The sequence below is a fragment of the Rhipicephalus microplus genome, chromosome 2 (assembly GCF_043290135.1).
Source record: "Rhipicephalus microplus isolate Deutch F79 chromosome 2, USDA_Rmic, whole genome shotgun sequence".
NCBI classification, from domain to species: Eukaryota; Metazoa; Arthropoda; class Arachnida; order Ixodida; family Ixodidae; genus Rhipicephalus; species Rhipicephalus microplus.
In genome coordinates, this window is record NC_134701.1 from 226,861,992 (window position 1) to 226,889,136 (window position 27,145).

A 27,145-nucleotide genomic window follows, 5' to 3' on the forward strand; every position below is an offset into this window, starting at 1 on the left:
GCACTTAAACATACTTTACCGTGCGCAATCAACTTCGTCGTTTCTGTTTTATTTCCGGTATTTGGTTTCTTGTCCTCATTTCCCCGACGCTCCGTAACAGGACACAAACAATAACACGCTTTTCTTTCTCAGCCGGAGACAAATGTCTGCTGACCTCTGTGCTTTTCCTCGCATTAAAAGAACAGTTTCCCCTGAACAGTGCGGTGGCGTTGCAGCTCAGTGCCAGAGCTGCAACGCCACCGCACTGGCTTTCTCCAATTCCATTCGAAGAGTGCGACAGCGGTACCTCCTTTTTTTCTGCTTTCATAAAAAAAGTAATTTTAACGACCTGCTATTCACTTTTCCAAGCACAATTTGAAGCCTGCGACAGCGCTGATCACTTTCCCGTAATCGTGGTCGTTATGTTTTTTTCTAAACTACAATTTAGCGAATCTTTCGATGATTTGGAATCCTTGTATAGATTTATGACACTCTGCACTTGCGTACCAACATGTTTTCTTGTGTCTACTGCTTGGATCTTTTTAAAAGACAGATCTATGCAGTGCTGCAGTGGTATAAAACGTCTGCTTTCGCGTAAGTGAACACATTGCAGTCACTTATTTGTACGATCTGGCTATAGGCTGTAGTCCTATTGCTAAGTCACAAAAGGCACCGCGATATGTCTATAACCTACGAGCATATTGCTTTTCTTTTAAATAATGAACTTCATGTTTCACCTCATACCATTTAGGCAAGTAGAATCAGACGACTACACCTTATATCGTCTAGAGAATCTCGTTCTTGAATTATGAGTTGTCAAATTAGAAGTACAGTAGCCCAAATCTTTACCCATCATTCGTAGCGGTGACTTTCTGTGTGCTAGCGGCATCTCATGAAACGAGTTTGCAAGAAGCTGTTTTGTGTGCATGTGCACTTGCACTTGCCCTCAACGTTTTTGCAGCCTAATTTCGCCATGTGGGGAAGACATACAGAAAAAAAAACACCGCTCGCCCACAATAATTAACGATCTGGGCGACTGTACAATATCTGATGCTGCTATAGTTCATCGAAAATCTAGCTTGCGCTACGCGTATCAGTTTTCCTCTATATATGGTGTGATAAAAGGGGTAACCCACTTGTCAGTGGCGTAACTGGAACGAAAGTTCAATAACCGTATTTTTGTAAGCAGCGCATAGCGTTATCTCTGGGCTTTTTTTTTTTGTAATGACTGATTGTTTTCGCTCTTCTGGCGGGAAATCCCCTACTAGTACTTTCACCTATAAGCTTGCTTAAAATGGGAAACACAAGAAAGAACCGATGCTTGCGTGAACCGTTTTTGGGGTCTTTGACTTCATGATGACACCGGCAACAACGGTCAACGCTCGTTTGTCGCTCATTTACATTCTCTGCACGTGAGAGCACTCGCGCGCCTTGCTCTTGCGACATCACTAGTCATTTTTACCGCTGCAAGTGCGCTTTGTTTGTCCGATAACACGTTGACATTGTTAGCATCTTTAGTCCAGCTCCCCACCTTGCATGCTTATTACTTCTTGACTCCAGCAGTATTTCTAATAAGATGAAACACTTGTTGAACATAGCGGCCGTGAAGTCCCCAAACACAGTAGTTGCACGTCGGTTCGCGTGACGTCAGTTATTAAAGTTTTGTTTAGCTTGTCCAGTATATGCAAAGCACTTTCCGTTAGCGCAACGTCAGTCAGACTTCAAAATCGTATGAACTGGGCGAAGAGAAGTTATTTACCTTAGTTAGCATGACCGGTTACATGACCGCACCTTTGTTAGCCACACAAGGATAAGCGAAGTTAAGCGACTAAAGCCAAATGGCTCAACGTTTCTTCATGGAAGCGTGTGCACGGTGTGTGTACAGTGTATTTCGTCGTAACATATGCCCGTTTCGTCGTAACATAAACCAGCGTCCTTGTTCTTAGAATTGACCTGTACTGGAAGAAACTGCGTAATATTAGTTTTTTTATTCCTTGATTTGATTAGGATTCATTCATAGCTAGAGAGCCTTCCGCGGCAGCCTAAATAAACTCTGAGAATATTACTGAAAAGAAAGCCCCACAGTTTCCTGCAACTTGTCTGTCTTCCGAAAAGAATGAGCTCTAGAATTTCACAGTTTACTGGTTTTTTTTTTCACCGTTTCTTCGCGTCCTCTGTCGACGCTCTTCCATTTTCCTGGCTAACTTGCTTCGTGCCTTCCGTTACCGGCTTGTTGTGGCAAGTGTACGACCGCACATAGAAGTTCACAAAGAGACACAGTATGAGGAATGTCTGGGTGTTGGCGACGTACACCGCGGGCCTGGGAAATCCGCACTCGACGAACAGGGGCACGGACATGTGTACGATGATGATGACGAACTGGACTATCTGAAGCGTCGTGAGGTGCCGCTTCCACCAGAGATACTTGCGCATTCGAGGGCCGAAGCTGGCGAGGAAATAGTAGGTGTACATCACTATGTGCACGAAAGTGTTAAGCGCTATGCCCAACGCCGGTTGACCTGCGGGTGCAAAGCGACCGTAGAACCAAATGTTCACCACGACGATGGTGTGGTGGATGACGTGCAGGTGAGTCACTTGGTTGAACTTCTTGCGAAGAATGAAGAAAACGGTGTCGAGCAGGTCCGCGTAGCGCCACGCGATGAATATCCAGGCGTACTTGTAGTACTTGAGGTGCTCTTTCGAGGAGATTCCCTCGACTCCTTGGCACCACAGGCTGTACGAACCTCCTGGAAGATACGTCGGGATGAGGAGCATCACGAGGGAAATACTGTTCACGACTATCATGGAGACGTTGTAGATGCGTATCACGTTTATGATGTTAAACGGTTTCCTCTTCTGCATCCACCGCGGACCGGCGACCTTGACGAAATAGAGGTAAGCCGCCACCATGGGAAAAACGAAGAAAGGATTGAGTACGACAGGATAATCCCTCGTTCTGGGATCCGAGATGGCATCCAGCTTCTGGAGGAGGAACGACAGGTCAAAGATGAGTGTCATTTCTTCCTGTGGTGATTGAGCTTCCTGAAAAGACAGGCCGTGAATATTTTAGGGGACACTTGAATACTTCAGGCTTCAAAGTTGCATGCGACAGTGCAAAATACGGCTTATATATTCGTTAATGTAACTTAAACTTTACAGCACTGCTATGACTGCATCTTCTTTCGGCAGCGACTGATTCGTAGCAAAAGTGTTGCATCAGTCTTCATTTACACTCACCTTGCATTTAACATATTACCATGAGATATTCACCGGATAAGTTAGAAGGAAATTAGGGCACGCATTTATAATTTTACTGTTAATTCACAAATGCCATAAAATGCGTGTCTTCTCAAAAAGGCAGATAAAATAAAAGCAAGTATTTCCGAAAAAGAAACGTCATTCTTGAAAGAAGAAGCATGAATGAATTAGAAAGTGAATTTGTCTGGTCTGCCGTCTTTTCCTGAGTTGAGCATCTGTAAAAAGTGCTCGCACTATTCTGCCGTTGCCTTAATGAAGTCTTTTCTATCAGACCTGCTGAATGTAGCAACCTTTCTGCTTCCTTTTTCAACAATTTCGACAACGAATTTCTTCGTTCATTGATCTCTAGCACTACAATAAAGAGGGAAGATTGGGGGAATGGGGGAGGGGGGCTTGCAATGACAAGAAATCGTTGAACATGTATGTAGTGAACCCTTGTTTCAGAAGAGGATGTGAGGAGCCGGTCGTACGTCTTGGACGACTCGTCACAACGCACTATCACAAACTGACAATTGATCACTGCAGTCGAAACTCAAAAGTTTTGGCAAGCACTGTGGCGCAAGTTTCGTGAAAATCAAACCGTTTTAATTTATCAAAGAACACCTGAGCGATACGTTGTATTTCAAGAAAGTGCCTCAACACTCATGGCACTACTGAGTTTTGAGTAGTAGCAATGAAAGATATTTTACTATCTGTGATTAGCTTCAAGTAAAATATTCAATTCGCCCTCCACTGTGGATATGTGGCTAAGGTGCTCGTATATATATTTGCTGACCCGAACGTGGCGGATTCAATCCCGGCCACATTTCGGTGGAGGCGAAGTGATAAAGGTCTGTGTACTGTGCAATTTCGGTGCACGTTAAAGAAAACGAGATGGTCACAATTCCCGGAGCTCTCAACTACGGCGTCTCTCGTGGTAATATCGTGGTTCTGGGACGATAAAATCGAGATATTAGATATTAACATAATATTAATTAATATTGTTCAGATATTGAAGTCAATGGAGCTCTAAAAACACAAAAAACACACTAATTTTGATACAGTAAAGCATACTTTTCAGTTAAATGTTATGCTTTGAAGTTGATAAGTGAAATCACACTTGACTCCACGGCTCAGGAATGTTCTTTTTTTTAAATAAATACAATTATTAGCAAGATTCACCACGGAGCTCAAAGCCCGTGTTTTGTTCTCTTCCTTAAAAACCTTATATTAACGCGTTCGACATTTTTCTACGAGTGGATACTCAACCAACTATCCGCCTCAGGCAACAAAACATAGAGGCTAGCTCGTGTTTGTCTCGATCAACCTGCACCAGTGTTTGAAACCCCTGCAACTAGGCATTAATCTCATTTTGGTTCACAAAAATCGCCTATGTCGAGCAAGTTACAGCGTGGTTAGCGAACTTGTATTCTCGCCATATCTGACGTGGCCTTGCAGCCCGAAAAACTTTGCTGACAAAAAAAGAAGAACGTGCATGCATTACTTTCAGCGTCGCTTAGCACACTGCGAACTCTGTTGCTTCCAATTAATTACCTTTCTATATATTTCTCTGTTTGTTGTATAACGCGATTATAAGAGCATAAAAACCCAGCATCAGTGGTATTCATGAGCCGAATATAATCATGCACACGACCAACCTGCAAATAGGAAGAACCGTTCAGTTTCAAGCCACGACAGAACGTCGCTAGTGTTACTTAGCGCTTGCCATCACATCCATCGATGTTGGGCTCCTTCAGGAGTGGTCCCATAAAGAAGCAGTAGAGTCGCGTCATTGACTTGCTGTTCTTGTTGATCATTTACAGTTCATTAACGCCTGTACTCTTGAACATACGAAGAACCTTTTTAGCGACGGGAGGAGACAACCTGTTGCAGTCGCTGCTAGCTGTGTTTGGTCCTTCTCATTCATGTTGGGTTTCATTTATAGCTTCCTCGAAGTGACGTGATACCGACGTGAACTTGACGCATTCTTCTCCGCGGTCGGGACTTAAGCTTAGGGCTTTCCGTATGATGCATCGCCAGCCATCGACGGTGCCCGTCAACTTCCGCCGATATGTATAATCTTCAGCTACCAGCATAGACAGCTACTGCTACCTAGTGGTTTACATTAACCTCTTTAGTGCTAGTATTTAATCGCCGTACTTTTGATCTGCCTGTATTGTGGCAGCAACAGGGCAAAAAAAAAAGAGCGAGAGATGTATAAAAAACTAGGGAAAGGAAAGATGTCAAGCAGAGTAATAACACCCACCTTTCTTCTCTCCACTAGGCGGAGGGAAAAGAAAAAAGAAAGATTGTTTGATTGTCTCAACCGGGAATATTATTATAATATTCCTGCTTGAGGCAATATTGTATAAGAAATGTGATGAATCCTTAGCTTCCCTATATATGTTGTGACATTTCTTCTTCATAGACTCACAAGTCAAGGCTGGTCGCTGCTTTGGAAATAGAGTAGGACGCTTGTCTCACGGGCCATAGCATTTTAGTATCTGAGGGCTCGCAAGTGCCGATAACTACATTAAACACGATAACTACATTAAACTCGATAACTACATTAAACACGAATGGCATCTGGCATGACTGCTTCCTTACAAAACGTCTTTTACATAGCACATCTTTGAACATTATTTTACGCCGGTTTGCACAGCACTTTTCCGCGAGATATTCACTTGGTTTAGGCTACAGAATCTTTGGTGCACTTGCAGTACGTGGCGAGAGGTGCCTTCTGCGTCGCATTGTATGAAAATTCCTGTGGGAGCCTGGGTGACGGCGTTTAATTTGCATGCACAAGGAAAGTGACTTAATGAGGGAAACGCATGTCTCGGAAGCGTCCCAACCACAGCGTCGCGGTCCCAGAGAGCGTAGGACAAGGAAAGAAAGAAAGCAGCATGAAATAACTGGTTCGCATTCCTTTCTTTTTCTCGTGGCCACGCCACCCTCAATCACCGGGTCTGAATGCATGCTGTAAAGACTGCCAGCTTCTGGGTGCTGAAAGAAGCTCACGCTCCAGTCACGGTCAGCTATTCGCAGGGCGCTGTGCTCACTCTTTCCTCGTACTACTTTACTCGGTCGCACGGCTTACAGTTCTATTTTTTACTTCTTTTTTGGTCGCATGAAGCAGGGCGACAATACGGTGCACTGCAAGCTTTTGGGAAATGTGCAGGCTGTGGCCGTGTGAAACCTTTTGGCTGGGAACCGTACTGTGCCAAAGTATTCCCAATCTCATCTGATACGTGATGTTCTGAGACACCCCACGTCCTTGCGTACAGATTTGGCAGACATTGCGCCTTAGTCTTTAGATTTTGCACAATGGGTCCTCGCATGTTGGAGAAGCGCCTTGGAGATCGCCGCGGGCTCATTCATTTCCAAATGCTAGGAATTATCTTAAATGAACGATTTACCCATATAATAGCTAATGCCTCCGCGATTGAAGATGCCAGCAACTGCCTCGCAAAAAAAATTAAAGAAAACGTGTAATTACTCTGCTAAATCCGAAAAAAATAAAATACTTTTTAAAGGTAAACATACTCGCTGAGAAGTCGCTTACAACCTTACATGACTCCCGGCTTATGTGGGAAACATGGACAGAACAGGGATCCGCCAACTATATACAATGAAATTGCCCAACATTATGCTATGGATAGGAGAATTCACCTCCACCTATGAAGATAAATATAGCACAGACACTTACATTGCGATTACTTCAAACAAAAACGTACCCTAACCCTGCCTTTCTCCACAAGCTTTACCCGGAGGTTTATTTAACCAACTCGTGTACAAAATGTGGTGGTTTAGCCACCTTACATCACATGCTCTGGGAGTGCCCTTCAGTACGCGGCACCGATACAGTATTGTCCAGAAAGTGGGACTCCGCTCTCCGGAGTCCGGACATAACATCATAACTTTGGGCTGTCCAGAGGGCCCACGATGTGGTGCTAGGTCTCGGCCTTACTGTCCCACCGTGGGAGCGGTCCGCCGTGTGCTAGGGCGCACGCCTTCGGACTTTCACAATAAAGTTTTCCTAAACCAAATAAAAGCTAAATATTAAAGATATCCCTCTCCACAAATGGAACTTTTACGCCGACACGAATAGTGGAATGTCGCTAATAGGGTACTTCGAATTCTTACCACCCGTTTTTAGGTGGCAGGAACGAACAGTGCTGTCATTCACGAGTAATAAATGTAGTGAATTTAGTCATTCACATGTCATGACCAAGCACGAAATTTACTACTGTCATGCACATGTTCCTACTACTAGCTTGAACCGATAGATTATGAATAAATATTGCTCATTTCTGTTATTCGGTTAGATACAATAAGAAGAATCTTAATTCAATGCGAGCTAGTAAGCATATCAGCGACGCAGTATGGGCACTTACATGGAAGAGTAGTGATGTATTGCTGAATGATGTTCATTAATCCTCTCTTCATTGTAAGTTTGATGTTAGCAGTAACAAGTAAGGAAGTGTCTCTGACATGTAACATTACATCTTGTTTGATGCCTCAATACTTCGATAGGAGGATTGTCATTAGCTTCAGAACCATCTACAAATTTTAATGATAAGGTAGAAAATATAAATGACTAAGCATTGGCAAACTATTGTATTAGGTTAATCTTTTTTTAGTAACCCGAAATCTTTACTAACCTCAAGTGTGCGCAATCTTGATATAGAAGCGGCTTGCATCAATAAGCTTTACCGTTTAGCCATGGCCTTATCTTTTTTTCTTTCATTATTTTTTTGGTTTCGTGCAATAAATTAGATTTTATTCAAACAGCTAATGTATGATTGTTTCTCTAACAGTGCCATAGCTAGGAGCTAATTATTACACCACTAAAGCTATTGAAAAGAACGTTTTTCTACTGGCCGTTGCATTGATATTAGGTGAGTTTCGCATATAAAGCACGCTCACGGCCTCCAAAGAAATGAAGCTCTCCTTCACCAGTGAAACACACTTCGAGGCTTCCGTCTAAAGTCGCAGCTTATCAACACAAGAACACGTCCCTGCGTATAAGCTAAGGTGAAACAATATTGCGCTAGGCTAACTTCAACTACTGCACCACGCCTATATACCACACACACAAAAAAAAAAACTTCTGAAGAGGAATTGGCTACTTACGTAATCAGCGCACTGAACAGCCGATGTTCTTATTGAATTGTTTTCCGGGATATCAAGACACTGCAGCGAAATGAGGCGATGCAGCTGTTCTGTGTCCAGCGTAAGCCTCATATAATTGGCCGCGGTTGGTACGTTCCTGAAGTCTTCATATCCTAGACTAAGTGTTTCCTAAAAGAAATATCCGAGAGCGTGCTGAAATCCATTCGAGTCGAAAACTGGCTGGCAAATGAACGCCAGCCCGTTGATGCCATTTGATTTTCCTCGTTGGCAGCGTGGCTTCTGAGACAAAGGACGCAATTCACATGCAGAGGAAGCGAACCACAAAAGCCAATCTGGGGAATGCTGGCAGGCCGCAATAATCAGTAGTAGTGCAGTCGCTTCAAGACGCGTGGCACTTATTCTATTTCGAGCGACAACTTCTCGGCCAGCCTTGGCTTCCCGTTGACTGCGTTCAGAAAACAGTGAATCAAAGGTTGACAAGCCTCTTCTTCTGGGCAGCTCCAGGCGGTGATATGAAAGTTACAGCCCATACTCTATGTTATAAGGGACACCATCAGTTATTAAAATACAGTACTAAAATTTCGGAACGAGGTCGTATCAGGTGTATGATAACGTGATATTTTCGGCGTGATGTTAAAATTGACAAAAAAGTGCCGCCATATCCACGAAGTGAATGATGATGAGTGGGCGAAGCTCCGGAGGTAAACCTGGTAAACCATGAATCCTCTGTACATTTTGCCCACTCGATTTTATTACATCGCTCCCTCTAGCGTACGTCGCTGCACTAAATTGAACGATTGCCTTCAACCAATGACACGCGCCATATGTGACATCATTCCTATTTTATAAGATCTCGCGTCTTTCATAAACTACAAGTACTGCTTTCTAGTTTATAACATCTTGCATCTTTTCATCATCAGCTACAAGTACCACCATCTAGTAAACACTACAAGAACTAAACGAGAGGTGGCTACATACAGGAGATGGTACCACCATCTAGTGAACACTGCAAGAACTAAACTAGAGGTGGCTACATACAGGGGACGGTACCGCCATCTAGTGTAAAAAGTACAGACACGCCAACACGCACAAAAATGGCGATCACGCAAGAATGATACGCGAGGACACAAACGCGCTTGCACAAAAAGCACTTTTTGAGAGCGACGGAGCACATCTCACTTCCGCCTAGAAGCTAGGGGTGGAGCAATTAAACACCATGACATCAGAAAGAAAAATAAAACGCGTTCTAGAAGGTGGGAAATGTGGAACTGGCTCCCACCATGACATGTGTCCTTTTGCTTGTCATCTAGTTTCTGCGTCTGTCGTTGCGCTGCGTCATTTCTCAAGAGAGTTAAGGCGACGTAAAACTTCTATCATTTGTATGACTGGGCCAGTGCTAACAGCGAAGCTGTTTAAGCTATCGGTGCTTAGGCTGTGTCGTTCAAGATTTCACAGGTAGGTATGTGCCACAGTTATTGGCCAAGGACCAGTACAGAGTGCAGCAGGTAAGAGCGTCAAACGAGAACTGTGCTTGATGACGTGGAGTACGTGGAAAACGTGAAGACAGAGAGAAAAAAACAGACCGAAAGAACTAGAAAACAAGAAATACAAGTAAAGAGAAAGAAATGAAAATATACGGGCGCAAAGACTCAAGAAGATAAAAAGACAAAGATAGGAATATAAACAGAAAGATGGAAAGAAAGACATAATGGCAGCGAAAGGCATGGAGATACTAGGAGGCAGACACGAAAAAGAGATAGGAAAAACAAAGAGCAAAGCAGATAGAGGAAAGAACACTGAAATCAAGACAAGTCATGAAGAAAGAAAGAAAGAAAGAAAGAAAGAAAGAAAGAAATTGATTGATTTGTGGGGTTTAACGTCCCAAAACCACCATTTGATTATGAGAGACGCCGTAGTGGAGGGCTCCAGAAATTTTGACCACCTGGGGTTCTTTAACGTGCACCCAAATCTGAGTACACGGGCCTGCAACATTTCCGCTTCCATCGGAAATGCAGCCGCCGCAGCCGGGAATCGAACCCGCGACCTGCGGGTCAGCAGCCGAGTACCTTAGCCACTAGACCACCGCGGCGGGGCAAGAAAGAAAGAAAGAAAGGAAGGAAGGAAGAAAGGAAGAAAGGAAGAAAGGAAGAAAGGAAGAAAGGAATGAAGGAAAGAAGGAAAGAAGGAAAAGGGAAAGAAGAAAAGAAAGAAGGAAAGAAGGAAAGAAAGAAGGAAGGAAAGAAAGAAGGAAGGAAAGAAAGAAGGGAGGAAAGAAAGAAGGAAGGAAAGAAAGAAGGAAGGAAGGAAATAAGGAAAGAAGGAAAGAAGGAAGGAAAGAGGGAAAGAAGGAAGGAAAGAGGGAAAGAAGAAAATAAGGAAGGAAAGAAGTAAGAAAGGAAAGAAGGAAAGAAGGAAAGAAAGGAAACCATTTATTTCCACTCTTCCTTCAGGCTTGCTACCTGTAACGCAAAGTTGGTAAAATATTTTGAACAAGTTGGTGGCCCGACCACGCTCTACGTCAAATTCAGAAAGATGCTATATACTAATAGAAGCATTTGAAGACTGACTTTTGAGAAAACTTCTGGTTTCCTGACATGCAAGGGAAGGTGATTGAGCGTTATAAAATAACTAAGAAGGAAATGTAGAGAAATGTGCTCCCTGTGCTTTGTAAGAAGAGAAGCCCTAACTTTCCTTTTGTTGTGGTTACAAAAATAAAGCTCAAGCATGTGAAGAGTTATATTTAGGCCAAAAGTTTGTTTCTATGTTGATAACTTGCCCAATCTCAAACTGCGATTAGTGATCAAGTTTTTTCGTCTCTGTGTTAAATTAGCGAAATAAGATTTACTAATGCGTTCTCTGACTATATGGTCGGTTACATCGTATAAACTGAATAAAAACCAGCAGATCAAGAAGCCAAATAAGATATGGGTGATTCCACGAGAGATCGACACGGGTCCAAAAGTTGATATTTTAGATTTCATTGAGTATTTCGTTAGGCTTCTGGAGGGCAAACAGGCCGATGTCTTTGACCTTGTGGAAGTTTCTTTGATAAGGTATTTTATTTTTATGCAACGTGAGGCAATCTGAACAAAAAACTCTATCCCGGCTGAAGTGGTGAGCCATCGCCACGCTCCTTGAGGCTTAAATTACTGGCAATGCAACTATCCGTGAAAGCAGCAGCACGAAAGTGATCTATCTGTCGACTGTTCCTATGTCTCTCACCTTTAGTGAGAGCAGACGTAAAACAGCGTGCGCAAGTATGCGCAGTGCGAATGCAAAACTGAAGTATAGTACGTTAAAATGAATTTCACAGTGTTTTTGTCGATGAAATTACGGGAGGCGTAATCTTTGTCCCTACTTTGAATCATATGATCTAAAGCATTGCCTCCGAGATGCGGCGCACAGCAATTCATTTGTAGAGCAGACGGCGGACGACAACTTGCCCTAAAGTGTGTTCTTCAGTCTAATGCGGCAGTCTTCGTGCCCCAAATGATAAAAATTTGTTATGAATCGTTTATGAACTCATTCAACATTCAATTCTCTTACCCACCTTGTTGCAAACACATGGCCGTCACAGCAGCTCCATCTGTGTGTCAGTAATGAAGAGGCACCACATGTTAGAAGTCTCAGTGCTCTACGTATAAGAGTGAATTCAGATACTGTAGAATATCGTGTTCAATATAGTTACTCCTATTTGCTAAAACAGCCTTTCTTCACCAAATGCGGTCACGTTTACTCGCGTTTAAAGCTCATTGCCGCTTTTCCGTTCCGATTTCTAGATTTCTCAACTTATCAGTGCATTCTCGAAAAGCTCTGATTTGTACCAAGAATATTGTCGCTAAAAACAAAATAATGCAACATGTCTTTCTATATTACTGTATGATGGCCTTCGGTTGTCTATTTACGAGATTTTAAGAAAAATCGAAGATGGAGTTTTTTTATTATTTAAATTTCACTAAAGTACTTTTTTGCCAAAATGAGAAATTTGAGGCAATATATAAAAATTTACATTTGCCCTACGGCAGCAATAATTCATGCACCTAATGAACATACTATATCCTTAAAACGTGCCAAGTTTGAAAACGCTGCTTGCATTGCTTTCGGAAAAAAAAAGGGGGAATACGTAACTTATTTTAAACTGTCGCAAAATTAGACTTTTTTAAAAGCTATTTTCTTACGGTCTACAAACTTGAAACCGCATTAATTCATTCTTCATTACAGATGCGTTCCAGGTAAAAAATATCTTCCTTGAAACAAAAATATTTGTCTTTTTATGGCATCTGCGATTTTTGAAAATGACAGGTGACTTCGTGTTGGTGAAGTTTGATGTTTTTTTTTCTCGTAATTTATGCCGTTAATTATGAAATAAAGTGGACTTTCGGGCTACATGGTGAGAGGTGCACGAAATATAAAATACTCAATGAAATCTGAAATATCAACTTTCGGACCCGTGTCTATCTCTCGTGGAATCACCCATAGAGATGGCAGTTGTCTTGTTTTAAATGTATTGTAGTAACTGGAAATTGTACGTGAAGAAAGTAAAGTGGATGAGAACACCACGTGCCGTTCGCAGGGACTGAACCTTCAACCTTGGGATCGGTTTTTACGAATTGAGCCATAGCAGCGATCGTCCTCCTGTCCATTTAATGACTTTTGTGCATGCGAACCTGGGAGTGTAAGTCAGCGCCGCTCACAGCCATGGCGGCGGGGCTGGAACACTGTTTTATTAGCCAGCTGGCGTCACGCAGAACGTGATCCTTTGAACGAGTGGACAGCTGACTAAGAAGCGTTTGCATGCTGCCTGAAGCCTCCTAGTCTACCGTAAATGAATGAAAGAAGTAAATTTAGAGGGCTTGTTTTTTTTGTCTCGGTTTTTTTACACAACCACACTGGAAAGCCGCAAATAACGAAGCCAAGATATGTATAGGGAACGCCACCGTATCTTAGTGAATAGGAGCACCTAGTGCGTAACCTGAAGGTTGCAGCTTCAGTCTGGGAAGGTGGCAAATTGTGTTTTGGTCCACTTTCTCGATCTCTGTCACGATTACAACAATAGACCTAAAATCATACTATAGGCACTTTCTACACCTTGCTTGACTTCGTTATCTGCTGGTTTTCATTAAATTTCTGCCACTAAGACTATTATTGCGAGGGCCCCTCCATTGGTATAGAGAATGTCGTGGTGTTGCACATATCTTTGGCAGTTACCTGCTCCAGAGCTTAAACGTACAAGCTAAACCGAAGGCTGGCTTCCCGGCGCGGTTATATCAGCGTTTACGCCGTATGCATGGGTAGACGGCGAAAGATAGTTCGAGCGTCCAAAATAGGATGCTACCGCTGCTTTTTGTTCCAATCAGGCCTTGCTTGTTTTGAGAAGAAGCAGATGTTGCTAAACGTATGTTGATGGAGCACGTCTAGCACGTCGTTTGTCGCATGCGCTACCAAACTGGAGTACGCTCTCGCTTTTGTGTTCTCTTGTTTGTCCGTACGACGTGGGGCAGGGCGGCTCTTTCCTGATTCAGGCAGATGGACGGGGAGTAAGCAAATGCAGACTGAGCAGCTCGGATGCGCTATTGCTCAATGACAGGCTACGCTCCAAGCAAGGTGTCTCGCCTGTCGAGTCAAGAACGAGCGAGAGAGTGCTGGCGAGCGTGTCTTGTATGTTCAAACCACACCTCTCCACCTGGCTATGCAGGAGGCAAGTCACGCCGACGAGGTTTCGCTCCCACCAGTAAGCGTATACGCGTGGTGGTGGTCGTGAGGTGCACACGCTGCAGCCGCAAACGGAAAGGTGAAGTCGCAAGCGGGAACGATGACACGAATGAGACCAAGCAAAGATGCAGAAACAAAAGCGGAACAAACACATAAATGGCTTGAGCCATGTACTACATGAGGACCAACGACAAAGCTGGAGAGCCTCAGCGGCACTGCGCTTAAAACAGAAAGGTGGCATCCGTGCGAATGAAGCACAAAGAGAAAGGTAGTACGATGAACCAGTCGGTAAGACGTTGACTCGTGGCTTCTGTGGCAGTGTGGGATAGCTGGCATTGCCTCTTTGAAATGCCGTTTAAAGATGCGCACACGATGAGGTGCATAACCATAGCAGTGTCAATGCATAAGTCCTCGTTTGTACGCATTGTTATAGTGTTACACTTGGCGATCCTCAGCCAATGGTACAAAGCCTAAAGCTCACTACATCTGTGAAATCCAGCTTAGCGCCAATTATAGATTCACTGGTATTGGAACATGCTCCTGCGGTTTAGACATGCAATGACTGCATTCCGCCTCGTCGTCCATAGCAGTGACTTGTTGGGCAAGTTGGCTCATTCTTAACGTAGCTTAAAGCCGCGGCTCTTCTGATGCCGGAGTGGTTCAGCCCCAGCGGGCACTCAGCGCTCACTTCACTGTAGCGTCTGCTTATCTCTAGCGTTATTTACGGAACAATGGTAACGTGCAAGCCTTGTTGCTTTAATATTGTAGTATGTGCTCTATTCTGCGTATTACTATTTTAACCATGAAGTCGTATAGCCAAAAACGGTTAACTATTTCGCACCGGCTGTCGAAGAAGTATGCCTTTCAAACATTACCTGAACGGCCCAGTCGGTGGCTCGCAATTTCGACACTGTGGAAGGGAACGGAATGAAAAAACTTTATTTCACTCCTGCAGGACGCGCTTAGCGCGTAGCGGGCGTCTCCCACGTAGGGACTGACAGGGAGTACCTGGCGGCCGTTTCGTGGGCCTGCCGGACGGCCCATTGCTGGTCGGCGAGAAGTGAGCTCCTGAAGGACCTCTCCCACTTGCTTGAGGTAGAGTCGGGCGGAAAGTTTCTACACTGCCAGAGCGTGTGTGCGAGTGTCACCGTGTGTCCACACGAGGGGCATGTGTCTCTGGAGACAATAACGTGGATAATAAACGTGAAGTTTGGCAAGGCTTGGGTACGTGTGTGTTTGTAATAGGTGTTGGGTTAATACTTGTGGTCTTTTAAGTTTTCGACACTGTGGCATATTATTAAATTTCTTCTTCTTGTGAGTCGACCTGAGAAAACTCTCATGATGTTATTGGGTATGGGCTACTTTGCTGCATGTTTCTATCGCGATCACAAATTGGCATGGGTCACAGAAATCGGGTGAACCACACAACTCACCACTGGTCCAGTAAAAATAAAAAAGGTAACAGTTATTCGAACAAATGACGGTGAATCAATGTTGGCGAGCCATAGGCTTCGAGTACCTATACAATGGGAGAGTACTATGAGGAACGGCAAAGGTATGGTGGTTACGAGAAGACCGCGAAGTGATGAAAGGCGCACGCTCCCATAGTCTCTTTCATGATACTCCTTAATTCTCAAGACCCTCCGAGTATTTTTCTTTCTTTCAACAATAGGCTTTTCATTTGAAATCATTCGCTTGGGAGTTCTTCCCTCTTCATTCATGCCCGATGGGGTTGACGCCGGCATACCTCTTGGTGGTACCGATCACCCTTTCTTTTTTTTACGCAATATTTGATACCGGGGAACAAACCTGGCCAATGACGACGTGCCCGTAGATCTATGAGAGGTGCGATTGCTTGGCTCCAGCCCGAGTTTCTACCCATGAGAATTGGAAAACCACGTCTTGTCTGTGACTATCAGCGTGTTCACTCGAACCTCCGTGGAATGAACGTAAAAACAGCTTAGTGTCCGTAGCTGAAGCCTAGCAACAACCAACTTTAGAATAAACCAGATCGGTCTTCAGAATTGTCCAGTTTTGTTGTTTCAAGATTTTGCGTGGCTCAGTGAGAGCGTCGTCCTTTTGATTAAGAGATGCTCCTCATGCTCTATTTTGTTTGTGAGGCATGTCGTACTTTTTTTCTAAACATTAGACGCGGAGTTTAACGTTATCGTCATTGCTTTGAATGGCACCACCTGGCGTTCCAAAGGCAAGCTGACGTACGTATTGTGCAAATACCCTAATTAATATGGCAGTAGACGACAGGATACAGCTGTAATTTGTTTTCTCGCATATAACAGACGACGCCAGGTAGTAAGCATTATCATTTTCCGAGAAGTAGCAATGCATGTTTGAGCATTCATAACACTGCGCCGGCGTTCTGGACACCATCGGGGAATCGGAGTTATGCTTGCCGAGGACTGCACATCCATATTGTACTGTAGTTTGCCTTCTGTGTCACCGCGCCTGCCACGCATATTTATTTATTTATTTCTTTATTTATTTATTTTGTTGTTTTTTTTATTCAAGCGAATAGATAAAAAGAAACATAAGATTTTACCCGTATATGCTCCCAAAGTTAAATTTTAATCAGTCATCTTTCGTTACAAATTTAGAAGAAACAATCAGCACTGAAACTTGTCACAGATCTAGAGGGGGTGCAATAAATGACTGCCATTATGTTGCATACCTGCGAGCTAGTGTAGGCCCTTCTCGTGATCTGAGTTGGAACTTTCCTACATACTTCTGACTGTACAGCAGTGTCCAGTGACAGTTTGTCCAGTGATGAACTCTAATAACTATTGACAATATGGATGCGCTAGTGCCAGAACTCAAACAAATACTTGACGATTCAATGAACTGGGGCATACTCTGGCATATTAAAGGTAGCAAGAGTCTACTATATATAAAAGTGGTGATGTCAATCAAACTGAAGCCACCGGCCAATGTCTGCTATTTATTTTAAGCAGAGGGCTGAAAAGACACAGTGCTAGGGCCCTCCACCATGTTGAAAAAAAAAGAGAACTTAAACCCACATAGAGCAGCTGCACGAATAAAGTACGAAAATTTATTTTTATTTAAATGACCAACCACGAATATTACAACACGTTAATCTTTTTTGCCATTCTTTTCAGCAATCTTTCCACCATTTTCTTCAAAAACCTCTGGCGAAGGCTTCAAGTAAGTGCCTTTTTGAACGTAGGCCTTTATGTAGAAGTTGACAAATAAACACAACATAAGAAGTGTCTGCAGTCCGCCCGTGATTATGATGTACTTCGGAAATCCACAGTCGACGAAAAGCGGTATGGAAATGTGTATAAGAGCAATCACAAACTGCGCAATCTGCATAGTTGTCAGGTACTTCTTCCACCACAGGTGCTTGCGTACTCTGGGACCCAACGTGGCTAGGAAGTAGTAGAAATACATCACCACGTGCACAAACGCGTTCATGGCTAAGCCGAGGGCTGGTTGGCCTTCGGGTGCAAACAGGGCGTAATACCAGACGTTCACCGTCACCATGGTGTGGTGAATGACGTGCAAGTGCGTAATCTGGTTGAACTTCTTTCGAAGCACGCAGAATACCGTGTCCAGGAGGTCGGCGTAGCGCACGGCGATGAAGAACCAGCCGTACCTGTAGTACCGTACGAGCTCCTCGTCAGTCTCGCCCGTCATCCCCTGGCACCAGAGGTTGTACCGGCCCCCGGGAAGGTAGGTCATCTTCAGGTGCAAGTACAGGAATACGGCAGCGACGACCACCATGAAGAGGTTGTAGAAGCGCACGACGTTTATTATGTCGAAGGGCTTGCGATCTTTCATCCAACGGGGTCCGGCCACCTTGACAAAGTACAGGTAACAAAACACGAGTGGGAAAACGAAAAGCGGATTCAACACCAGTGGGTAGTCTCTCGTCCTGGGGTCACCCATTTCGACAATGCTGTTTGCGAGAGTGATGGGGTTCAGTGAGAGCCCCATAATCTTTGTTGAGGTATATCCTTGAGGGCAAGAAAACCTGGACCTGTAAAAAATTTAGTGTGTCAGGTATGTCGAGTACTGCGTTTCGTAAATGTAGCTTTTGCAGCCAATACGCAGATTGACAAAGCTGTCTTCTATTCTATAGTTCGATGCGTAAACTCTCGGTTGGTATGGCGGGACCTTTATAGTGGCACTACATGTCTGTAATTGTTAGAGCATGTCGTCTGCTCTGTCACATTGCTCAGAATAAACACTGTTAATAAAACATATAAAGTGGAAACTCAAATAATCGGAAGCTTTAAATCAGGCAATTGTTGTATTCAGCAAACTTATTGTTCAGGGCAGTTACACGTAAAGAGCGTTCTTGTTACGTTGCGAAATGGCGGTGCAGCTTCGATGGTGTTTGGAACACCACTTATCAGAATATCCTCTATGACGGACTATATATATATTCATTGAATACGAGAACACGAAATCCTGCACGTGACAGGAAAGCATTCAAGCATGCAAGAAGGGTTATTTTTAAGATTGCTCCTCAGATGAACAAAGCTATTTTATCCGAGAAATCTTAGTGCAGTGGAATTTCGCAACACAAACATACGTCTTTTTCATCACTTTTGAGAACTGTATAATCATTGAGTCTGATATCGAATGGCCTACCACTTCTGTTTCTTACATCTATGAAACGTGCGGCCACACTATGTATAGCGTGTGCTTGGTTTTTTTTTATTGCTGAGCTCTCTTTGATAATGTCAGTGACTATAGCTAACACGACTTTCAGTTTCAGTAAATTTAGTCTAAATGTCTGGAAATAAGCTAATGGCTGTTTTTCATGCTTCGTATATGCGCTGATATCTGCAACACCTCAGTAAAAACATTCTAAGATTTCAGTAAATGCTTTCCGAGTATGCATGGAGGTTTTCTGATAATATTAATGTGCCGTGATACGTAAAGTCTACAATATATAATGAGCGTAAAGATAAAGATCAGTTATAGTACATAAAAAATATACTGACAACAATCTTGTACTTTCTTGCTGATGAATCTATTGCAATGCTTTAGTTGTTCCTTACGGTCAGCTCATATCACTTAATGTTGCTCACCTAATGTACACTCACCTGTACGCTCACCTAATATCACTTAATGTTGCTCACCTATTTTACATTAACCGCAACTCGTCCATTAGTTTTAACCTGCAAAGCAATGTGAACTTGCTGAAGTGGGTTAGCCGAAAGCGAATTCTATTTTGTTCACAATCAGTCAAAGTTAGCTGCCGTGTATTTTTTAGTCATCTTGAGAAAATTATGCTAACACGAGCAACAGGACAATTTAAATAGGTCACACGGGGCTCGCTTTGTTACTACAAATGAAGCCACTAGCCTTATTTATAAAAGGAATAGTTAGCAAGGTCTTCAAGCGAGCACTTGCCCACACGGTTAGTACTGTACATCGCTGGTACTTGGAATGGCGGTCTTAGTGAACATCCGTGATGTAACAAAACTACTCTTGTACAATCGAAAACTCACCTACTTCAATGCCGCTCCGGTTGACGAAAACGAACTCTCACTGCGGTCACGCTTTGGGCGACCTCCCTGTACGTGGCTAGAGCTAATGCGGGATGTGAGTGACACTGTCGCGTTGTGTCAGCAGCAGCAGCAGCAGCGATGGCAGCAGTGGCAGCACCCGCTGCCGTAGCAGCAGCGCCCTCTTGTGGCAACTTCTCTCGCAGTATCTCCTCTGTGGGTGGACTCGCGTCTAAATTAGGACTTGGCCCACATGTGAACGCTGTCGTGACGCAATACATTCATTTGTGTCATCTCCACCTTGGCAGCGAATGAAAGAGTTGATTATCTCAGAACCCGTCAAACGAGCGGTGAATGACACAATCTGCGTGATGAAAAGCATTAAGAAGTGAAACGAGAGATCTTGCTTTCCGACCTCGAGGATAACGAGCTGTGAGAAACAAAAATACAGGGATTCTGCTTTCTTCCACTGACTCGGGTAGACGCCCGAGTAAGCGAGTTCTGAAGGCGTAGCAAAAATATTGCTTAAGAAGCAAATTCCGGAGGATGCACGAGAGAGGTGAAAGGTCGCGAGAGGTGAGACCAGGAAGTGCTGCAGGAATGGCGAAGGCGAAACTGCAGGGCTCTTTGACATCCCAAAACACAAGAAAGAATGTGAGGTACGATTAGGATCACATTAGCAGTGCCATAGCATGGACTTGTTCGGCCACATATTTCTTGTTTTTGAGGCGGCTGCAAACACTATGTGCCCTCGATTGTGTAACCACGCAAAGGACTGTGTTGCGGGCGAACGCTAGACCGGAAGTGTCGTCGTGTTTGAAATGAAAGAAGCTTCGAAATATTTTGCAGCCGCCAAGATTGAGTTTTATTTGAAGGTGGCAACATTTAGTTCATGCGCGATGATTCACGATACGTCTCTTTGGAGCTCTGGCTTCACACAGGAAGAGAATACCGAGCTGCTATTATTGATTATTTATTCACTGCTTTCAGCGTCGGCGTTTATTTTCGCATTTACGTTGATATCGCATGGTACTAATATTCCAGGTCAAGCTTATCTTCTTTCCACGGTGAAGTAAAGACCAGCCGCACAAAAGCTGCCTCGTATAGAGATACAGCAGCTTGATGGTGTCATCATCCCACTATACAGTTATCATAAAACACTTGACTAAGTGAAAGACATTATTAAACTTCTCAGCGCGAAAACTTCCGACAACTAACACAAGAGACGAGGACCGCGCTCGTTCTCTTCTCTTGTGTTAGTTGTCGGAAGTTTTCGCACTGAGAAGTTTAGTAATAGATTACCAACTAGCCCAATCCCACACTTCACTTCTGAAAGAGATTGCCTGTTTGCTAGTAAGATCAGGTTAATATCAAGGCGGCAATGCAGGCTAGTTGGTTTCGTTCTCTTGCATTCATATTTTTAGCGCCGACACCACAATGACACATCTTCCCTCATTCAAGCTGAAGATGTGTCGGTGTGACGTCGGTTGCCTTATCCAGAAAAGAGATTGAGTATTCAGGAGCAAATGTTTCGCATGCAAGGTGGTAACGAGAGAAGTAACAAACATAAGAAAGCACCTCAGAGTGCGATTGTGCACATGCGCTAATGTCTGATGGTTTCGGCCTTTTAATTAAAAATCAGTTGATGTATAGCACTCGTCCTGTTTATGTGTTATTTCTGTGTGTCTCCGTTCTTTTCTGTTTTGCGCTACATATATGAACGCAAGGTTAATATCGCGAAGAAGTATGGTCACTGGCGTACGCCCAGAGTAGTCGAAGCAATCAGTGCATGGAGTCCTATGCATAGAAACTGCTTTGTGTCAACAAGACGTATCGTATCACCGAAAAAAAATATCACGAAAGAAACCTGTTGTCAGAGTGGCCAAATTGCGACAGACGGCGATGTTTTGTCAAGCATGTCAATGTGCCAAGCGCATGTCAACTTACATTCTTCAAAGCATGGGTGGCCTGCGGGAAAATCTTAAACAAACACCTTTTTGGGGGGCAAGTGCGATAAAAATATGGCGGCTCACAACTCCAGCGAAAAAAATAAACAAAAGTGAATCATATGCAGGGCCACATCTATCAATGAGCTATAAACAAGCGTTTGTTTAAAAAATGAGCTTTCGAATGAGCCAACAGCAAGATGGGCTGCTTTCCGCCTGTACACCAGCCACTACTGTTTTGGGAAATTGAATGTGCTTGGCAATCTCGCTATATGCGTGCTCATAGAAAACTGGTAGGAGTATTTGTGAATAACATGGCCGCACCTCACAACTTGGGTGCTGAGGCAACCAGTCACTCGTACTAATTTAAACATGTCAAGAATAATGTCAATGATGCTTGTTTTGCACTGATGCTCACTAACAGTTTCTATGGGGCATTGAAAGAAGTTGATGTGACAGGGAAGACAAAAAATAGCTTGAATGTTAATTCTAATGTTTATTAGATGTCCTTATTTACAAGGTGATTGTCACATAAGAAGGGAGATTAGTCTGTTTTGTTGTTTTGAGTAGTTGTATACCCATTGTCATTGACTTTCGATTCCTGTGGCACAGGTTTCGAAGAACTACCCTGCTTCACGTACGCCTTAATGTAGAAGTTCACAAACATGCACAGCAATAGGAAGGTTTGAAGATTGCCAATGATGATGATGGGCCTAGGAAATCCACAGTCCACGAACAAAGGTATGGAGATGTGTACCATGGCTATGACGAACTGTACAATTTGCATCGTGGTCAGGTACTTCTTCCACCACAGGTGTTTCCGGACCTGCGGGCCCAGCGTCGCGAGGAAGTAGTAGAAGTACATGATTGTGTGGATGAACACGTTTATGGCCAAGCCTAGCGCCGGCTGTCCTTCGGGAGCGAACAGCGTGTAGTACCACACGTTGACTGTCACCATGGTGTGGTGGATGACGTGCAGATGGGTGATCTGGTTGAACTTCTTGCGTAACACGCAGAATACGGTGTCCAGGAGATCGGCGTATCGCACGGCGACGAAGAACCAGCCGTACTTGTAGTAGCGGGCAAGCTCGTCATCCATGTATCCGGTGATGCCCTGACACCAGAGGCTGTAGCGGCCGCCGGGTAGGTACGTGAGCTTCAGGTGCAGGTAAAGGAATACGGCGCTCACTGCGACCATGAAGAGATTGTACGCGCGCACCACGTTGATGATGTCGAAGGGCTGCTTGTCCTTCATCCAGCGTGGACCGATGACCTTTACGAAGTACAAGTAGAAGATCACCAGCGGGAATACGAAGAGTGGGTTCACCACCAGGGGGTAATCTCTGGTCCTGGGATCGCCCATCTGCACGAGTTTGTGGGCAAGTGCGAAAGGGTTCAGGGTGAACTGCATATCGTCGCTGACGTCAGCTGTTTCCAATGATGATGAAGTCAAAAACTGGAAAAGATATAGAAAGCAAGATATCTTGAGCACTCCTGTGGGTGTCATTCCCGTTTTGTGTTTCCGTATTTATTCGAACATAACGCGAGTTTTTCTTTCCAGATTTTTACTGCCCAAAGTCGGCTCTCAGTTTATAGAGAGGTATAGCAAAATAGCTTTTTTTTTCGTCCCGTAAGCTTTGAAAACTCACTCCTCACGTTGCAGTCGAGTAAATACGGCATTGTGCCCAATGCAGCGAATAAAACACGACAATGAAGAGGAAGACTAAAAAGAGAGAATGGGCGGGCAAAATGGGGAGGCTAGAAGTAAAGCTACGGCGTTTTAAGCTATACTGGGGAACAGCAGGAGAGGGACAGCTTGAAAGATAATACACCATGGGAGCAAGAGAAAACAGAGGATGTTCACATAGAGTTTAATTGAGACAGAGATGAAATGAAGAAAAGACAAGAAGGTTGACTGGAATTTAAGTGTCTGGTTTGCAACCCCACACGGAGGAAAAATGAGAAAACGTTACTACTGTTATTTGCTGTTGATTATCATGGCAGATGACAATAACAGTTGTCGATCACAAGAACCGACGCCATTTCGTGCTAACACGACACGTGTGGATATGTTGTCCCTAAAAGAAAAAAAAACTCCAAAAGTTTCCTATTTTGAAAAGAGTATACAAAGCAGATGACTTAAGTATTTAATAGAGTGGAGAAAAGGCAGTTGCATATATATGAATTTTTACACCTTTTTCTATTTGAAACAAAAATGAAGGCTTTAAAATGTGCGGTGTGTGGATTTTAGGAAAACGCGGTTGAAAGCGACATCATGCCTCATTACGGGAAAGGTCCTCAAAGTGAGAAAGTGTGCTGTAGACGACCCAAAAATAACGACAACCACCTGCCTGTAGCACAACCTTCTTTGTGGAAATAAGAAGTCATTTCTCAATTTCCTTGTTATGACACTTTTACAAAACGTCTAAGAACGTGTACTTGGCTTGCTTGGACGGCTCCAGCTCAAGGAAGAAATCAAGCTCGGAATGTGTATAATACCCTTCTTAGGAAAACAACGGCACTGCTGCGATGATCATTCACCACCCGAGAAAAACATGAATAAGCACGAAATATTGGCATGGCATGACACTTGATATTGGCCGGATATCTGAAAGTGGTGTTAAAAATGTACCAATAAAAGGTAACCAGATGTACTTACTTAGAAATGTTTTCAGAGTGCAGATATTTAACGGGGAGTGGAATAGAGCTCTTTAAACGCGAAAAGTCGCAGTTATCGTTTTTTTTTTCATCAAGTGAAAGGCCAGGTCTCCAAGAGCGCAGAAAATGTACTGCCAAGTGTGACTACACCCTGAAAGAGTAATTACAGTGCAATTTTTGAAAGCTAGTTTCAGTTTATCCTGACGTCAGAACACGGTATCAGGTTCTCGTCGCGTGTCTGTGCAAGGTATCGTGACGTTTCTACGGCCACCCTTCAACGTAGCTGTGTTGGTGAGGCACGAGCAGCCATTTGGAAAGTTTTGGTGCCTGACGTCACGACAACTTGCCAGGACTGCCGCGTGAAATCACCAAAATTCGTACTGTAGCCTGACGTCGAACTAGTGCTGTTGTCAGTATTGAGTCATTTTAATATTGAAATAATATATTTTTTCCCGGCACTTGTCGAGCATCACGTTTGCCAAGAGCCGTGTTTGTACACAGGAGATGTATATGGCGGTGTAAACACACCTCCGAAAAAGTTCTGTCACTACGTCTTTAATAGCTCAACAGGTTAAAAAAAAGGAGTAACAGAACGGAAAATTCGCTTATTGGTTAATGTACTTACGGGGTAGATTGTTACTCGTTGAAGACACTTTACAATATGTACTTTGTGATGAATAGAATTGCCAGTGCTGGAAATGCGGAGAGGCTACCGAAGGCTGAGTGTTATTTATTTAATATATAATCTAACAATCGCAATTGTTATATCACAATATAATTTCCAACGTACAAGTAGAGGCTTCGTTTTTACGGATTCCTGGGGAAGCATCTGCCTACTTGGTGCGACTGCGTAAAGGTTAGCACTCTGTTCCGCTCTGAGGCTTCGTATAACTCCCCAAAAAATAGTACTGAAAACCAACAGAAAATGAAGCCGAGGAATGTACACGGAACCCTAAATGTACTGTTTCAAGTGGATTGTGGTAAGTGTGATCTAGTAGGGAAGAAAGTCAAATGGGCGTAAACTTGCCACTGGCAGGGACCTTCAGAGTTGTGTTAAACAAAAAAAAAATTGAGCCTACAAAAATTTCATTTCTTTTTGAAACTGTCTGTTGTAAAGCTCAGCTTAAGAGTTAGAGAGACTACATGCTGTGTAAAAGTCAAGAGTGTTCAACATTCGTAGTTGAGCGATCAGTTTAGCTTATCGGTTATGCTGCAGCTCTGCGGCGATCAAACTTCAAAGTCGTGGGTTCGATTCCAGCCGGAACAGCCACATATCGATATGCGCACGCACAATAACAGATATTGTTGGGTTGAACTGAAGTTCATGTTAAAAAATGGCGGCTTGTCAAAATTTATCGCAAGCATGCCCACGCAGTGTCTCATAATGAGATCAATACTTAGCCAATTTTAAGCATTGGTTTCTTCTAGACATTCGCTTCAAAAAAGCATTGCGATAAAAACTAACAATTATCTCAATGAAATAAAGTCCCAACTGCATGCCGACAGAATTTTTGTAATTGATGTCTCTGCTTCGACATGACATGTTGATTGAGGCCTTATTATTACGCCTTGCAATAGTAAGCACTTTGAATGGGGGTGACAAGCCGAAACACTTCTTTGAGAACGGCTTACTAATGTTCCGATTGGAATACATCTATAGTGCTCTGAAGGGAAGTACACCATTGATAATCGCTGACGACAAGCGCAACCATGCACTTTGTACGGAGCAGCCGTGTGTTCCTGAAAGACTGGCTGACACTCTTGAAGCTGGTATAACGGCATACGTATGCTTAAAGATGCAAAACTGAACGCGAAATGGCCATCAAACGGAATACGTGATTCACTTACCCAGCTGCAGGTGGTCCCGCCGTCCTTCGTTCTTCTGCTTTCGAGCCTCTAAAAGCTTGAACGTCGACGAAATGTGGTCGAATGAATGACCACCTCTTGGACTAGAACGGTGAAAAAAAAAAAAGAAAATGACCCACACACGCTTCACATTTGGGCGGGGACGTTCTCTTGTACTTGAGGGCAAGACCACGCACCTTGAGCGCGAGAACAATAAAATCGACGCGCGCTCAGCACTCGGCAACGTCACAACTACAAACAAGGTCGCTGTTTTTGTTGTTTTTTTTTCTGCCGTGATTGCTCGCTTCATGCTTTCAGCGAGCAGGAAACTCCTGTTTTCCTAAACACGCAATGCGCACGCAGCACTGCTCCGTGATCTTATCCTGAGCTTGTGAGCGTGAGCACAAGGGAGGGCACCAATTCTTCGCGTCTCCGTCTCTGCTTCTTTTTTTTATATGTCTTTGGTGTCTTCGTTGATTACCGTGCGTAATTATGCCGAGACGGTCGCCTACGAAGAGGGACGAAAAGAGCGAGGCAAGAGTGTGTTACGCATTTTTTAGTGGCCCATTTGTACGCTAAGAATTCATAAGAAAGCTCATAGTGTGTTGCGCTTTAACTCCTTTCTTATGAAATAACATTGTGTGCAGATGTTTCTGCTCACTGCCATTGACTTTCGTGCCATTTTTTACCAACGTCTTACCAGAATTTACGAGAGCAGAAGAATAAAAATGGAAAGTTAAGGCATTCAACGACCCCTGGAGGATAAGGTAAACGATTAAATACACAAGAGGAAAAAGAAAACGAGATATATCTGTCGCTTTGTTGTCCAGGTCTTTTTGTGTGCACTAAAAAAGTTTACATGGAAATATCTATAAATGCAAGCCTATAGAACTCACTGGGAGACAGTCGCGAAGGCTGTATATGGACTGTTGTATGTAACGGAGCTTAATTATGGTTATTTCTAGCTCTTATTCTTAGTTTAGGTGACAAGAAATATAGATAACTGGATAGGCATTCAATTTTATTGCATTACACGTGCTATGTGGAATAAAAAAAAGAACGCGCCTTTCTATATATATATATATATATAGTGGGAGTAATAATTCAATGGGCCAGTTAGTCTTCGTGAAGGTATGGGATATA

At 43.5% G+C, this 27,145-nt stretch overlaps 3 protein-coding genes and 1 long non-coding RNA gene across 4 annotated transcripts in view; 1 reads left to right on the plus strand and 3 right to left on the minus strand.

Moving 5' to 3' along the window:
* Nucleotides 1-22,990, plus strand: part of LOC142775383 (uncharacterized) — a 104,548-nt gene extending 81,558 nt beyond the window's left edge. The window contains exons 2-5 of the long non-coding RNA XR_012886742.1: nt 17,193-17,238; nt 17,629-17,766; nt 22,112-22,240; nt 22,314-22,990. This is a non-coding gene — a long non-coding RNA (uncharacterized LOC142775383). The remainder of the gene's footprint in view (nt 1-17,192; nt 17,239-17,628; nt 17,767-22,111; nt 22,241-22,313) is intronic.
* Nucleotides 1,953-5,113, minus strand: LOC119170342 (very long chain fatty acid elongase AAEL008004). Its single transcript, XM_037421481.2, has 2 exons — nt 4,875-5,113; nt 1,953-3,021 (listed from the first exon to the last, which is right to left on the minus strand). The coding sequence occupies exon 2, from the start codon at nt 2,995-2,997 to the stop codon at nt 2,134-2,136; it is 864 nt and encodes a 287-aa protein (XP_037277378.2). The 5' UTR covers nt 2,998-3,021; nt 4,875-5,113; the 3' UTR covers nt 1,953-2,133.
* Nucleotides 17,150-19,882, minus strand: LOC119169364 (very long chain fatty acid elongase AAEL008004). The gene is made up of 2 exons (XM_037420464.2): nt 19,557-19,882; nt 17,150-18,073 (listed from the first exon to the last, which is right to left on the minus strand). The coding sequence occupies exon 2, from the start codon at nt 18,028-18,030 to the stop codon at nt 17,167-17,169; it is 864 nt and encodes a 287-aa protein (XP_037276361.2). The 5' UTR covers nt 18,031-18,073; nt 19,557-19,882; the 3' UTR covers nt 17,150-17,166.
* LOC119170341 (very long chain fatty acid elongase AAEL008004) lies at nt 21,976-26,163 on the minus strand. The gene is made up of 2 exons (XM_037421480.2): nt 26,006-26,163; nt 21,976-22,955 (listed from the first exon to the last, which is right to left on the minus strand). Exon 2 carries the CDS (start codon nt 22,908-22,910, stop codon nt 22,044-22,046), a length of 867 nt encoding a protein of 288 aa, XP_037277377.2. The 5' UTR covers nt 22,911-22,955; nt 26,006-26,163; the 3' UTR covers nt 21,976-22,043.
* Nucleotides 26,164-27,145: the final 982 nt, after the last annotated feature.